The sequence below is a fragment of the Pocillopora damicornis genome, chromosome 2 (genome assembly GCF_964200805.1).
Source record: "Pocillopora damicornis chromosome 2, jaPocDami1.2, whole genome shotgun sequence".
NCBI classification, from domain to species: Eukaryota; Metazoa; Cnidaria; class Anthozoa; order Scleractinia; family Pocilloporidae; genus Pocillopora; species Pocillopora damicornis.
The window spans coordinates 11044563-11061405 of record NC_142671.1 but is presented as its reverse complement, the minus strand read 5'-3'; the positions used below and the strand labels follow the sequence as shown (position 1 = coordinate 11061405).

The 16843-nt window shown below is 37.4% G+C and overlaps 1 protein-coding gene across 3 annotated transcripts; it reads right to left on the bottom strand.

Annotated features, from left to right (window-relative positions):
- Positions 1-880: 880 nt before the first annotated feature.
- LOC113670879 (kinesin-like protein KIF23) lies at positions 881-15414 on the bottom strand. Of its 3 annotated transcripts, none has more exons than XM_089195482.1 (35): positions 15279-15414; positions 15125-15206; positions 14585-14677; positions 14080-14115; positions 13775-13880; positions 12930-13066; positions 12308-12426; positions 11708-11768; positions 11067-11173; positions 10701-10813; positions 10395-10516; positions 10171-10273; positions 9349-9440; positions 9163-9228; positions 8642-8695; positions 8461-8522; positions 8045-8079; positions 7845-7892; positions 7601-7668; positions 7351-7453; positions 6960-7018; positions 6808-6848; positions 6509-6554; positions 6270-6332; positions 5442-5501; positions 4990-5040; positions 4691-4780; positions 4386-4481; positions 4217-4298; positions 3925-4001; positions 3561-3629; positions 2772-2872; positions 2294-2360; positions 2140-2201; positions 881-1469 (listed from the first exon to the last, which is right to left on the bottom strand). In XM_089195482.1, the coding sequence occupies exons 1-35, from the start codon at positions 15287-15289 to the stop codon at positions 1454-1456; spliced, it is 2598 nt and encodes an 865-aa protein (XP_089051608.1). In that variant the 5' UTR covers positions 15290-15414; the 3' UTR covers positions 881-1453. The 3 variants fall into 3 exon arrangements, with proteins under 3 accessions (XP_089051608.1, XP_027042888.2, XP_089051609.1); XM_027187087.2 differs by having other exon boundaries at positions 2772-2869; XM_089195483.1 differs by lacking the exon at positions 3561-3629 and having other exon boundaries at positions 2772-2869.
- Positions 15415-16843: the final 1429 nt, after the last annotated feature.

The window sequence follows — 16843 nt, the reverse complement described above, 5'->3', positions numbered from 1 at the left end:
ACTATGAGGTCTGAGAATCTCTTTAAATTATCCATCGCAAATAGTTTTTATGGTATAGACTAAACAGGAGCCCGAACGAATTAAAGAAAAATTAGAAGAAACTCAGTCTTTCTCACCCCGTTAAAATCGGACACTCAGTGTACCAAAGAAGACTCTAGTGTCTAAACTGGGACACTTGTGTATAAAATCAGACACTAATTTCTAAAATCGAACGCGATGCCCAAAATTGGACACGAGTGTCTAAAACGGACACTAAAATTCTAAATCGGACACCAGCTCCTAAAATCGGACACTAAGGTCTCCAAACAGACACTTGAGTCTAAAATCCGACCCTAGAATTTAAAATCAAACACTAATGGTTGAATCCGTCAATAAAATCTTACCGTTTATTCTGTTTTGGTCATTGAACGCGGTATATTCAATCTAAAGTGCATCTGTCCTGGATGGCACCAAATGTTTCCATGATTTTGGTCAAGACCGTTATTTTAAGTAGCAACCAAACATCAATTTCCATTGAGACGTCATTTCTTAAGCACTGCAAGCCACAGGAACATTGACTTTGATCTAATAGCGCTTTTGCACGTTTACGCAAGACTAGCTACTTTCGCCACCAAGCCTCGCTTTTGAAGCACGTTATAAATTTTATGATAAAGAATTTCAAGAACAGCAGAGATGAAAAGAATGCCCAACTAAAAACTGAAGGGAGCTGGAAAGGTGAAACGATCTTAATGAGGCCGTGGCAAACTTTGACACATCGATGCAGGAGGCTAATGACCGTCGTGAGTTAAGTACTAGGTATTATTTAGAGCGAGTTTTCAGTACTTGTAGTGATGCACGGAACTGATCATCGAAGAGGAAGCGACAACAAAAACACACAAACTTCAGTACTAATATTTATTAGTTATTACCTAGGGCTTTTTACATTGACCACTTATCGGTGGATTAAGTGAAAAAAAAAATACTAAAATGGAAACAAAAGATTAAAAAATGGAACATCAGTAATCGATAAGAGTCAGCTATGTATTCAAAGAAACAGAATGATAGCGCCGTTGGTATAACTCAACTTGCCTCTTTAAACGGTCATGATAGTTGACGATAGTTTCAACTACCACTACCATCTACTGTCATGAGCCGTTTGAAAGCAAACATGATAGTTAATGATAGCGAATGAAAGTTGAAACTATTACCAACTATCATGACCGTTGGAAAGAAGCTTTATTTGATATCCTTAACTTTCGCTCCGAAGGAGGGGTTCATTTACAAGGGATTTCATTTGTTAAAACTATTTCTTTAAGCTATGGGCAAATAAATGCCCACATCATAGTTTGACGATCGAAATCAATTAGCAAGGTAATTTATGTTTCTCGTCAGTCTCGAGTCTAGATCCCGCCACAGCAGAGGACGCACGATATTTGTACAAGAAACCACCCGACACATTGCAGAAGTGACATCTCTAGGGCTTCTTTTTCCTGTGGAATCAAAGAGAGAACAGGTAAGTTCTCGGAACCAGGAACCGCGTATTACTGTATCGGGTTAGCAGTTTCACTAGATGAACTCTACTGGCGTGATTTCTTATGTTTCCCTTTCCATAAAACAGGCATGCATTTAATAGAAAGAGCTTACTGGTCATAACGTGGGAAGTATGTTAAACAAATTTTACCAGGCTTGTCATAGGCAATAATTATCAACATTCCCTGACTCTTACAGACGTGTTTCCTACTCGCTAACATTGTACCACATATTACAATACAAAACTGAACGATCACAGCAAATGAGTGAAGATCATTTTAATTTAATCCGACTCAAAACATTCTTTTCCTAACTTAAAATAGGTTTCCTTCCTTTTCTAACCAGTGTCGACCAAGGAAATGTCAACCTGAGGATGTCATATTTCTCGAGGGTAAAAAATTTTGGTTATTTTATTTATTTTCTTAATGCGATCAAGGCGCGAGGTGCTAAAAGCACAGATTCACGTAAAAGGAATGCACGAAACTCTCAATAAAGGCCACAGCTGTTCGGTATTATCAACATACATTTAAAGACAGGGCTGTTTGGAGTATTATACAACAACGGCTAAAGAGAGGGAGACGTTACTTGTCTATTCATGTGACAAACGACTCGCTTTATTTTTGGACTTACTTAGCTGCAGTGTGACAATAACTGGGTCCAGTCCCAGGTCTGCCTTCGATTGCCGTTGAACACTGAAATAAAAAAGCAAAGTTTGTTGAGTATCCCTGCGTTTAGAATGACTTTAAACGAGGGAGAAATGAAGACCCATCAATTGGTCTCCTACCCTTGTTTCCACATCAGTCCAGCTGGAATGGCTCTCATCATCGATCGAGTCAGACGCGTGTCGTTTTCTGTTCACAAAAAAATATGTAAATTAAGGTAAATTATCCAAGAAGTAGAAGACAGAATCATGTATCACTCCACTGCCAAGCCTTGGGTCAAAGTATTCCGGACTCAGGTAGGATATTGAGAGAAGTATTCACATCCTTTCTGTAGAAAGGCTGTAACTACTCCTCTGGTTGTGACACTAATCCATCGTAAGTTACCCTCACGAATTTCGTCTTCAAGATTCCGCGTCCATGATCTTTCACATTAGTCAATGTGAGAGTCAGAAATAATATCAAGCGACAAAGTAATCCATTGCAGTTCCACCCTGCCAATTCTACATCCATCTCATTTATTTGTATAAAGGGTCCCTTGATTTAAAAAAGTTTCGGCAGAGTCCTCGTCTTTATCAACAAAACACAGCTTGTTGCACTTACCGTCCCGGACTAGTTAGCTCGTCAGATCTTGTTTTCAAAGTTTCCACCTCTGTAAACTGGATGCAGTGACCTCCTCCCACAGTCTTGTACACGTCTCCCTGCAGTTTAGTTACACTCGCGTAAGGAGCTCGTCGTACTTGACAAGCAATTTATTGAAGGAGATAAATATCAACATTGCTATAAACTCAATTTATAATATGCAAACCTTAATAAACTAATAGACTTGTACTCGTATTTTCCCGCACTTAGGGCGATAACACTGGTTTTGTTTTAGTTCTAATTGGCTTCTTGTGACATATACTTTTGTTCTGACCGCAGTTGTGATTAGTTTAGTCTGATGTTACGAATTTCAATTGATAGGCGTTCTACCCAGCATTCACGTCTGCTTTCCATATGATCGCTCGCATCCTACCGATCGCCCTGGTTTCCTATATGACTCGGAAGACCACGGAAAATGTATGAAACCAGCATGAGCAAAAAATAAGGTCTTTCCAGGGAATGGTGGCTGCACCAATCCTCCGTATCGTTAGTGGTCATTGGCCTGATTTCGACACGCAAACTTTCTGATTTCCTGAGCATAACTTGGAATAACCGGGGCGATCCAGACGAACATATGGCAACAAGGATTTACGATTACTGTACATGTAAGTGAAGTGACCCCTTCCTTTGTTTCAATCAAAAAAGGGTACTTGATCTATTCTAAGGAATGAAAACGGTAACACATGAAAATATTCGAAAAATTAAGCAAGTGGTTCAAATGAAGTCTTCCATAGGAAAGTTTTAACTCACTTTGATCAACTTAGTCTCAATTTCACCTGCAGAATCTTCCTCTTGGTGGGCTAAAACATAGTTTGTGGCCTACACAAATAAGGAACACATCCAAATACCTTATCATGTAACAATAAAAACTAGAGGTGCAAGAAGATTTCAGGGTACATAGCAATTTAACATTGGATGGAAAAGCTCTTATCGGAGATAATCACGTCATACTTAAATTTCGGAAAAAAGGCATCCAGAAAACTAATTAGAAAAGGCTTTCCAGAGGAAATTGAGACAAAAAAGACAAATTGCTTGGTGTACATGAACTGAAAACTTTCTAAAGAGGCGGTTGTATGCCTTGTGAATGAAGAGACACTAAGGATACCGTACTTACATTAGTTTCTTTGAAGTCCTTCTCACCAGGCCTGGCAACGGTTTTCTTGTTCTTTATCGACGGTTTCATTACTGTGCCTGCCACGTGAAAGAAATTTTGTTAACAGACAAGGGTTGTAGTCTAAAACAGAGACGTGCTGTTCGTTAACATCGTAACTGGCGACATTGAATATATTTTTGGTGAGACCAAACAGAGAACCAGGATGTTGTATTATGTTACCCGTTTAGTATTGCACATCCTGGTGTTCCATACCATAACTATACATTTTCGCATTCACGCATACTACTAGTACCTGTTTCTAGGTGAGTCAAGGGTTTGTGCTCTATCCAACAATCCGAAGACTTGGATCGTCTGTGACGAGATTTGATCGGAGGCTGAAACACGAAGAAGAGAAATTTTTATCAACGATGACACAAACCGCGCAAATCTGGATGTATTTTTCGTAACTAATATCGAGTTACCTTTCTGGAAACAGGCGGTGGAGACTTCGATCTAGGCATGGAGGCGGCTTTAAGTTGAGCACGAGTAACAGGACCCGAGTCATTCGTCTTCATATTCTGAAGAGGAAAAAAATGAGATTTATACTTAATCCTCTCCATGTAAATTTTAATCCTACGTGAATTTCTCTTTTTTCAAACAACAAAGTAACAGATGAAATAATAATAATAATAATAATAATAATAATAATTGCCAAGGACCGATATAGCTGATAGTGACGAGATAAAGAACACGGTGAAGCACAGACAGGTTGTACAAAGCAACGTACCTGCACAATTTCCTTGAGTTGTCTCAGTTTTTCCTCTTTCTGCCACATTTTGGCCTGCATCTCCATTTCCTTGTCCTTGACGCGTTTCGACTAAAAAAAGAGCCAGAAATCACACAAACGTAGGAACGACTGAAAAATTTCCTTAAAATCACTCAAACGAGAACGAAAATTTATTTCTTTTCTTAAGGCACAAGTGAAGTTCGATCGACTATCACTTTCCCTTTATCCCATAATTCTAAAACTAACAAAAATAAACATGAATTGAATAGTATTTAAAAGCACCAAGAAATTTGACTTACACACTCCCGTTCCCATTTTCCCTTTTCTTGTGACACAACTCCTTTCAAGGCCTAAGCAAAACCAAAGGAAAAAAAAGACAAAAAAATATATATACATATTTATCGCTATATGTTATTCATAAACGTATATAACGATTGCATTTTTATCGCCAAAATTCAATAACTCTTTCATAAGGTTTACAACAAAGTAGAGCAAAGTGCATGGCTGATAGGAAGCAATTATGTTGCCTGTCTCCTCAGCATGTTGAGAAACTGCAATTACTGTCTGAATGGGCCACCCTGTGCGCTGACCTACCGATACAACCGATCACTGGCCAAAAGTAACTCTTGCATAGTATGTCCCATCCATCAATCGGTGAGTCTTGCAAACGAACAACTCAAAGTTCAATTTTATTATTCCAATCTTTCAAGTTGAAAGCATCAGATGTAACTTGTCAACTGACAATTCTTACCTGGCGCATTTTAAGTTTGTCGGTCTTCTCTTTGTCTGCTCTTTTCTTCTGATCATCCAGCTAAGAAAGATGTTCACGTTATCGTCAATACACACCAACAAAACTGTCGTTAGATGTTCACTGACGAACTTATGTCTACGTCTCCGGTATGCGCAGTCCCTTGCCGTAGTTTTCCTTGTCTTATTTATGCTAATTACCGAAGCAAATCTCGCAAAGCTGAAAAATGTTTTCTATACTTTCATCTGTTTAAGATGAACAAAACTACTGCGACAGATTTCCTCTAAGGATTTCTTAAACCTCAACTTCAAGAAAGTGTGGCTTCCAAAGAGGATTCAGGATCTGATATAGATATTATGGAGTACCTTCCGTTTTTCCAGGTTTGACTCAACCGGAAGAACTGATACTGGCCGGTGCAAATGGAGCACAAAAACTCCACCCTACGCAGCCAAGCGGGTTCGAGTTGCGCTTCCTCAAAAAGTATTGGGAAATACTTTGCACTTATGTTTCCAATGATGAGCGAGGGTTTCAGTCAGGCGAAACACAAACACGGAAGCCTGATCGAAGGCTTAACAGACGGCGATTGTGGACCACCGGTAAACAGCTTTTCTGGAAACCTCTGAATTGGCACTAAAATTCTCTCATATTATGCGGATAATTCCGGTACCGAGAAGTCTTAAAACTGATTGGCTCAAAAGACAGAAAAAAGACCAGAACCAGCTCCGTCAGTCCTCAGTGTTTACTTCTTTCCCACTGACTGATAGGAAAATGGAAAGGGCCAGTTTTGACGTTCGTCATGTGGTTCTCGCAATAAAATATAAAATTACGTACCTCATATCGTAGTTCTTTCTTGTCTTGTTCGTACATCTCTGCCGTCTTCTGAAGCATCTCGTTCTTAAAGAGAGAATTATTCAGAAAGATCATCATTTCCTTGCTTCCTCTAATGACACACCGATCGTTACCGGTCACATGATCAAAACACCAATAATAAAATAACAATAATAATAATAATAATAATAATAATAGAAGAAGAAAAAGAACAACAACAACAACAACAAAAGCTATTGTACCTTTTGTGTTAGCGCCTTCAGCCTTCTTTCAAGTTTCTGAATATCTCTGGAAAGAGGGTCACCGCGTTATTTTCTCAACATTTTATTTATATTCACGTTATCGTCAATACACACCAACAAAACTGTCGTTAGATGTTCACTGACGAACTTATGTCTACGTCTCCGGTATGCACAGTCCCTTGCCGTAGTTTTCCCTGTCTTATTTATGCTAATTATTGTTCACTTTACAGGTGAAGGACATGGAAAATACTTCTATAAAGGAAATGATATAGTTTGAAATGAAGATTAGCAAATCATACCTGTCTTTCTCCTCAATTGTTGCTTTAAGGCTTGCTACAATCTAACAAATACCAGAAAAATATTGCAATTAACGATATTTGATACTCAAGACAAAACAAGACATTTGAAACAATGAAAATGACTCTGACAGCACCTGGCTGTTCTAACTTACTCCATTTGCTTGACTGTTTTCTTTTTCCAATGCCAATAGATGAGCCCTGAAAACTCCCTCTGTGACATAAAATTAAGGTAACAGTAAGGTCCTAGAACATTATTGTACAATAAATTCCTTATATCTTGAATTTTCTTTTTAATTTATGGTGATGTTTTCCTCACGGATTTACGTGGGAAATACCGAAAAAAAAAATCTAGCCATACCTGACTTAACTTGGAGAACAAACTCGGAAATTGTTCACTAAAATTGAAACACAGGCTCAAGAGGTATGAAAAGACTCAAAAGCCAAAACTGGTAGATTGTTAATTTAAATAGAAATACTAGTATCTCAATTTCCAGTGTTTGAGTCAACATTTGCATCACATGCAACAAATTCTATAGACAATACCTTTTCTTGACAAATCATCAATAAGGGTTTGTCGCCGTCTTTGTCTATCTTGAAGGTAGTGCATCAAATTTACCAGTGTTGTGCTATCTTCTGGAGAATTCAACTGATAAAAAAAACACAACAACAAGAACAACTAAAGAAATCAAATGGAAAATCACATCTTCATCATTGTACATGGAGCCTCATCATAAATTCACTTCACTACTTACAATACCTGCATTTGAAAACAGTCCAAAACAGTACAACTTACCTCAAATAGAGGGAAAGGCGGTCCCATGGTAAGAACTGGCTTGGCTACAATCACAGTTTCGCCGTCACCTGTAAATTTAATATACCAGTCCACAGATGACTTTGCATGATTCTTCGATGAAAAGGTGGATAAATATACGGATAAGTTGAAGTCAGCTTTGTCTCCTATCAAGAATTACTTCCTTTATTTCTGCTTCAATAGAAAAAATGTTTTAAAATTAGACAAAGTATTTAGGTGTACATACCATTACTTTCTTCAACCTTTGCTAGAACTTCCTTGTACATTTGATTTGCTAAAAGATTAGAAGAGGAAAAATCAGCAGGGAAAAACCCCTGATACAAATCAATAAATATTTTTTAAAAAGTATTGAAAGGCAAATGAGAAGCAAGGAAGGATCAGTGATACATGTACATAGATTGTGTAAAATTGTCAACTGAAACATACCTCTTCTTCTTCCTGGAGTTAGTCCAGTGTCAAATCTAAACAAGCAAGAAATAGAACAGTACAATGGAAGTTCTTGTAATTGTTGTGAACACAGATAAACAAATAATTTAGCCTGTGGATATAACATTCAAGGTTCAGTTGAATGCTGAGCCACTCTGTCTCTTGCTAAACCAAACTAAAGAATAAGGTAAAGATTAAAAAAGAGTGGAGTTTGAATTGGTTTGGCCTACTCGATACCTTTTGCAAGTCAAAGTGAAAGTTCAAAATGAGATCTTTGAGCAATCACTCTAATTGTTTTAGTTTTAATCTATAGGTACACTTGCTATTTGAGACATTTCTTGCTTCAATAGACAAATTTTAATTTAAAACAGGTTCGTCATTTGAGAAGCACAGTATTTGAACTACAGCAATTTTACCTGACTGACTCTGGTCTGGCTATAACAACATCTTGTGTAACTTCTGCAAATTTCATGACATGCTGAAGTGATACAAAAGACACTCCATTAAAAGAGATAAGTAAATTTAATCTGTTCCGAAGTCCAAAACATAAAACTGTGACTGTACAAGCTGTACAAAAATTGTTTTTGGGCCTCTTACCACACTCTCATCATAATCATCAGCATTGGGGTTTAAACAGACCACCATGCGCACCTGGAGAGAAGCAAACATCATCAATGCAAAAAGATAGTAAATTGGAGATCAATATTCACAAAGATATAATTATAAAACAAGGTCTTCAAGATTGGTTTAACAGGATAAATATGTGAAGGATATTTTGTTTTTGTCAAACTCCTCCATTAACAAATTGTGTGCTTCTAGAATGGTTATTTCTGGCAGCAGATCACATCACATTTACTGCCAGAAAAATTAAGGTGGAAACTGCTGAATAGCAAAGGAATCTTGACATAGTAATTTCCATGATGGTGAGATCTGCAGATACCAATTTGTTTAGTTTTTAATTGTTAGATTTACCTATTTTATTTCAGTTGTTTTAAAGCCCATTAGATTATATCCATATGTATATTGCACTAAATAAGTATTAAATTATTAAAGGAATGTTGGTTTCTCCTTATGACAAACTTTCCCTTGAGAAGCAATAGGTATGGCTTTTTTCTTACCTTTCCTTCTCCGTCAAAGAAATTCTTAAACAGATGAGTCAACTTTGTGTCTCTATAGGGGACAATCTGAAGAAATCAAAAAATTTTAACAAATAATCAGTGCACACAGCACCAAGGAGTGTGTACCCTCTAAAGTGCACATATAACTCATTTACCAGTATTGTAAATATTATGAAAACAAACTACCTTTGGAGAAACACCATTCTCAGCATTTGCTTGGTTCTCTCTTAGAACCTCCATACAAGTTCTCAATGTCATCAAGGATGCATTGATGTTACCTAATGAGAGCGAGAGATTCATCCTTAGATAAATTCACACGATTATGATTTTTCACCTTCATCTTGCAAAACTTAAAAAGGAATGGTATGGTAGCAACATGACAAGATTAAGAGAGGTTTTTATGTTTCCTTTTGCCCTGCTGTTACCTTTTGCTGGGGTAACAAATGTGATTTGTGGAAAGTTCTTTACCCTTTTGACATACTTAACAAAGAACTGATTCATTATATATGAAAAAGTGAAATCAAGTAGGAGACAATATAATATACAAAAATGTGTTAGTTATTTCACATAGACTTTAAGTGTGGCAACTCTAGGGACTTTGCCAGTACCTTGACCAGATTTTAACATTATGAGCTAGCAACCCTGGTACATACATAAAAAAAAACTAAAGCATTCCTGAGAATTCCCTGAAAAACTCTATAAAAACTCAAACTGAGAGGTTGTGGCAAACAGGAAAATATTTGGCTCAAGTTGATGAAATACTCAGGGTTGTCATAAAGATTTGGGTTAATGGACTGCAATAAAAAGTACATGAAGGCAGCACAATGTCATGCTTCCATGTTAAAAATTGAACCACAAGCATTTGGAATAGCCAGCATGTTTTTCAAAGTAGATGGTGAAATTTGCCAGTTGCCTACTTATTTTGACAATACTTGATCCTCACAATGTATCCCATATCTTGAGCCAGCTGTGAAAAAGTTTACAACCCTGTATCAAAGTGGAATTTACCTGCTTCTCGCAGTCTGTCTCCACCAGCTCTGGTCCTATTTGTCCTCTCAGACCCTGCTAGATCACACAGTGATAATGTGGCTACAGCAATCTGATTTTTGTCCTGCTCAGGAGATATGTTTAAAACATGGTCAACCATTTAAATGCTTAAGAATGTTCTTCACTGTTTTTCTGTAGGAATCTAGGTGAAGTGAATTTAAAAATCAACTAAACCAATATTTCACCTGCAAGACCTCTTCACCGTCAGGATCTAATGGTGCTTGTACAAGTTTGATGGCAAACACACTGTGGCTCCTACTGGACTCACGATTCAGTACTGTGTTGGCGACACGCCTTTTCTTTTGGCCTAGGAGGTTCCATAGAAAGTAAATTTTTAATAATTTTAAATGCAAGACAGATGTAGATATGCACTTGTATACAAGTTTACAGTCAAAATGGGAAGCTTACTACCTCTGAAATACAGAATTGTTTTAATTGAAATTAATAGAAAATCTTTCCCTGAGATGTCTCTAAAAGTACTGGTTACTCACCTTTCCAGAATATGCTGTAAGCCTCTTCTGTGCTTTTGACTTCAATTTCTGTGACACCACTGACATACATGTTACGATTCATGTCTTCTCTAAGATTTTTTGAAACTGGTGGTCTGTAAAATCAAAGGGCACAATTAATCAATACTTAAATGCACTTGGAGAAGTACCGTCTTGAACTTAGTTATGATATATAGGTTACTACCTAACACAGTAATACTGTGTGTAAATTGTTTGTGCAAGCAGGATAACAAATCTTTCAGACACTAGAAATGAAAGGCAACCACAACAAAACAAAGGTTGTATATGCACAAGATGACAATGCATAAATCCTAGTTGTTTCAATACCAGTGTGTGAGGTCAACTTACTTTGGACAAATGGGATCCACAGGAGTCTCATCAAGCAGATCATAAATGTAGTTGTTGTATATTTCAAAGTATGACACAAACACTGCATAGCTGTTATCCTCATCCACCTGCAAATAAAGTTGTGATATATAATCTTTGAAGCAGGTTGTAAATGTCTGTATAGTCTATACCACTTGGATTGCACTTCTTTAAACTTAAGATGTAACATTGACTGACATAGTGCTAACCCCCGAAACATCAGCTATAAAATTCCTTTTGGTGGCCAATTTATGTTATCAACTCAGTTGATTATATTTAATTACCCTATTATACTCTCTTATTGATGCAGTGCCACAGTTTATTTAGAAACTTGCCCCCTTTATTCATGGACCAGGTTGCTTGCTTACAAGAACTATACATGTATATAAACTGAATGTTACTATAACTGCTACTTTAAACCTGAATTAGCTCAACTGGTGCTATCAGCAAATTGACCCATGAGTAAAATTCCACGACAAGAGATAAGTATCAACCATAATAGTAACTGGCACTATTGCACTTATTGCAATCCTTGTTCACATGCACTTTCAGAGGAAAGTAAGACAAAAAATAATTGTCATCATTGTGCTCTGTTAAAACAGAAATAAATAAATCTCACTCACTCCAGAAATAACTCCTGTCTCAGCTACTCTTATGAGATCAGCAAAGTCATTATCAGCATTCCTGGATAAACATCATTAAAAATCACAGAAAAAAAGAAAATTAATGTACATGTACAAGAAGGGAGTACCAACAAGTAAAGTAAAATTATGTCAGCTGCTGACTTGTATTATCTTAAAGCTGCTGTATCTTTTTAATATCAGGAGTTCTGATTGATACTGCTTTCTACTAAGAAAGAAATTTATCAAAGGTTTGCTATTCCATGGGTAGATTTTTAGGTCTTCCTTCCAGTTTTAGAATAAGTTGTATATAAACTGAACTAGATAGAAACAAAAAGAGTCTGTGTGGCTTAAACAATCAGATCATTGTGGCCCTATTCCCAACAAGGGTTGAACCCTTTACCTTCTGATGACTGCCTACTTTTTTTACCCCACCACTGTACTATACCAGACTCAGTCACTCTGGTTAAAATAGTCAAAGTTTAATCCAAACTGGGCTCTCATCATAAGGTTTGTGCATGCAATTGAGAAGTTATCAGTATCAGACCAAACTGATATGTACTTAATATATCAATTATTCCAAAAGAATGCTGTTCCCTTTACCTGTTTCTACCTCCTTGAGCTGCCTGGAGAGCAGCTTCTTTTACACGTTTTTCTTTCTCAAGTTTTGCTTCAAGTTCTGTTTGTATTTCAATGCCATTGGATTTGTCTGGTTTAAAGACCTAAAAGGAGAAGAATACCCAGAGAAAGTTATATTTTGGTGACTGTTATTGAAAAGTTATCTCTACCTGATGAAAATGCAGTAGAAGAGTAAATATCCAGTGTCACTTGAAAAATAATTTAGCCGCTATCATCATAATTATAGCCAAATATACATGTAGTAGATAAAAAGCAAAAGAGTTCTTGGTTACATGATTATATTTTTAACATGGTCATAGACCATACTATTCACAGTTAAAAAAATCAGCTAAAATATTTTTAAATCATACAATCATATAAATGCAGTAACATCTTCTGATTGATTTTAAATTGTACACAATTAAAGCAAAAGGATATACTGCTCTACTGGTAAACTTACAGCAAATGGAAATGAAACACGCTAAATTACAGTGTTATTTTAGACAATAAAACAAGTACATGTAAACAAGAATACCATTTCTTCATCAATTAGGCAACTTACAATAAATATATCCTATCTTGCCATGGAAAACCATTTATAACTTACATATTTAGGAGCCTGCAATTCTCCAATAGAGTTAAAGATGACATCTAAACACCTTGGAAGCAAGCCACTGTCACTGGGCATTCCTGTCATGGTGTGTGTCTTACCAGACCCAGTGATACCATAAGCAAATATCAAACCTGTGATTAGAAGGAAGCACAAAGACAGTGCCATCAGGAACTGGTAACCCCAAGAGTTTCAACAAGTCTCTTAACCAAGTCAACTGAGTAATTAAAAATTATTCAAACTTCCTCTCTTCCTTTGTTTCAAGCCTCTTGAAACTTGACTTAAACATCTCAAAACGTGATTCAATCCTCAAAGTTTTTGAAAAACTGAGGATCGAAAAAAGTGAGGATCAGGTCTTGAGGGACTTACTTTTGAGGGGTACTGTAAGCCATGTGTTAAGCTTCCAAAAGGTGTTTTAATATCACCATAATCACTCACAGTGAGGTATATAAACATGTCTCTATTTGGACACAGAGAAACATGCAACAACTCGAACTGAGGGGTATAACATATTACACATTTCCTTTAAGATTTTGGTCATTTCCTGCAATCACTTAAGACTGACTCAATTTTGGCCATTTTCTGCAATCACTTAAGACTGACTCAATTTTGGCATACAGCCTCAACTTGGATGATGAAACATTGTTCTGAATTTTCCCACCAGCTAAATCTATGATTCCCATTCATGTATTTCAGAGTTTTTAAAAATGCTAAATAAAACTCTAGCTGGTTGATTTTGTTATCCAGAATATACAGAGGTTTCTCAATCTAAGAAAATTAGTAGCAGTAAAAGTCAACTTGTTTGCCTTTGAATGCACACAAAGTGTAAATCTAATACTTACCATTTTTACCATGAATCAAATCATCAACCAAGGGCATGGCCACATTATCATAAAGCACCTTCTGGGATGTCTTCTCATCATAAATCTTTTTGAATGTATGTTGTGTCTGGGTTTAGAATGATAATAAACACTTTCATATGAACTCTGTTAAGAGATTGTGAGACAGCTAAGTTACTTATACAGTGTATTGATCGGTTGAACTGTTCAGGTGTGACAAAGTGGTTCTGACCCATTGCATTTCCACTTTTAATATCTACATGCATTTTTCACACATAATGCTATTAAATTGAGATTTTCCTACTTACCTCTATTCGGTGGCCAGACTTGTATCCTGCAGAATTCTGGAAGAGAATTTCATCAGAATATTATCTAGATGTAACCCAGTGGTAACAATATGGTCAATCCAACATCTGAAAGGAAGCTGTGCAACCAATCAGTTATTTTTTCCCATATGAGCTTCACAAAGAAACAGGAAAATCTGTGCACATCAGTACTCGAAAGGGGACCTTTAGTGAGGAGAGACACTTATTCTAAGATTTAAAGCATTTTAAAATTCACGTATGTTTCAATCACTCCGTTGAAATGTTTACCCCAACTTCATACCAAAACAGGAAAATTGCTGAGTAAAAGCAGAATACCAAACCTTCTAAAAAGCACAGATGCACAAAATACCGTTTTTTCCCCTTTTCTTATTTTTTAAACCGTCTCGCATAGCTAGTCTACATGTCTAATGCTGTAAAAACTTCAGGCTTTGGATCAAGATGCTCTATTCATACAAGCTGTTCATGGTACACACGTCATTGTGCTTACCTTTGGCGCTGTTAGCTGTAACACAGTATCGCTGATAATGTGAACGCAAGATTCTTCTTCATTATTGCCGAGAGGTCTGATTCGGCAATACACCTAGAAATAACGAAGGATTTGGATAACATTCATCTTGCATCTGCGTCTTATATTACCCTGCAAGATTGTAGTACCATCGCAGAAGAGGCTTGCGGACTTACATATTTACTTTTCGAATTCAGCAGGTCATGGAGGCATTGTTGCTTTAGCTAGCTATCACACTTACTTCCGATTGTGTTTCTTTGACACAATTCTGGAACATGTACCCTGTTTTGTTACGTGAATATCTTAAACGGATCACAATTTACGCCACACTTCTCGTTTTCAGTGCCGCACTGGCAATTTGAACAAGGGATACATGTAAACCCAACAACTATTTTGCCGGCGCATCGTGCGTCAGACATGCTATACCTTCAGTAGATTCACAAAGATCCTTCATGCTGTCGCTTAAACGAACAAATTACCGGAACTTATACGACCTTTAGATGAAAAGTCTCCTTTCCTTACCTCGACAGGATCCTTGTTACCTGTAGGTCGTCTTGGTGTCTTCGCACTGCGCGGGGTCTTCGTCGAAGAAGGAGTTTTCGGGCTAAACAGACACACGAGGCAGTTTAACATCAAAACAACAAATCAAATTACTTTAAATATGTTTTATACTTACATTGGTCGCATTATTATCTAAAACAGATGATTTCCACCATAGAAATTGGCACAGAGTTTCCAAATAACAAGTCGAAAATCAAAATGTCGGTCCAATAATTCTTGAATCAAACCGCCCTGGCGGTGTTGGTTTAAACCGACCAATCAGAGACGTGTATGAAATTATATTTCTTGAGGAGCGCATACTCCATGTAACGACCGCTGTCAAGATTTCATGTTTTGCAGGCTCAGCTATGATTTCTTGGGGACTGCTTTGCGGTCCATACTTAGCTTTTTTTGAATCATTTTGATTTATTCCAATTGCTTGCATTAGATCTTTGGTGCCCTTTTAAGATAGAATGATCTTCATATCAAAAGCAAGATTCAGATGGTCACGGTGTGTTCAACTGGCACCTGTAAGAAGGTAATGGAGAAACGTTATTTGTTCTGTATCAATACTATCACTAGCGCTAGACATTGAAAAGATCTTTCTTCCCCCTCGAAGAAATCGAACCAGAGACCTCCGGCCGCGCCATGAAATGAGGACTCACTGGTGAGATAGGTCATTGCAAGGTTCAAGACCTCGTCGGAGTTGTAGGGGGGTGGGGTGGGGGGGGGGCTGAGTAGATTTGTGACACGTGCTAAAAGCTGGAACACCAGAAGATGCTGGAACATGCTGGAACATCCCTAAACATGCTGGAACACCGAACATGTTCCGGAGTACCAGCATGTTCGGTGTTTCGGATTTAGCTGATGTCAAGAGTTGTGATGTTTAGACCTCTAACCTCGACATTAATTTGTTTTGGACAAAAGCACACAAATATGGAGTTTGTTAAATCGATCTCGTGGAGCCACTCCTAGCACCAAATCAGATTGGCACAGGTATATGGGAATATATCCTCTCGTATACAAGTAGTTTGCTCTGCAGAAAAGGTACACAGAATGAGATTTAACTAAACTGTGTCGACGCTCTTGGACTACGCACTGCCATTGTCTGCAGCTTTTCCAAGGCTTCTGGTTGACGCCTTGTACATTTGAAAAGTTGAAACTGCCTACCAGGGATTCAGAAGCCTGGATACCATTGGCTGGTTAGCAGGACATACACATTCCGGAAAAAGTGTGCACCCTTACCCAATGACGCCTACGGACATCGAGAGCGCCATCATTTTAGCCAGGGTAACGTGGTCGTGAAAAACTACCAAAGCAATTTGCCTTTATCAAAGCTTTTTATGTAATAACTCAGATGCACTGAACATCCCATCACCGGCCACCACTTCTCATTTTCAAACCTCTGATCTGTGCAAACGCAAGAACTATCCTATCGCTTTTAGTTGAGGAATACAACGAGAGCTATGGACGAAAAGGTTAATTCTTAATTTAAAAAAGTTCCAATTTGGGAATGACCTCAGATCGTTGATTTTGACTTGCTGAAGTATAGTAAATATCAAGGACCGGAGATTACTTTATTAGCTCCTTGACCAGCCCACTCTAAGCTTGTTAACAGTAACATTCATTGATAGATATAACTGTCGGAGTAAGATACAACGTGGCTAAGCTTTCAGAAAAGTGGCCAGAACTCTTGATTTC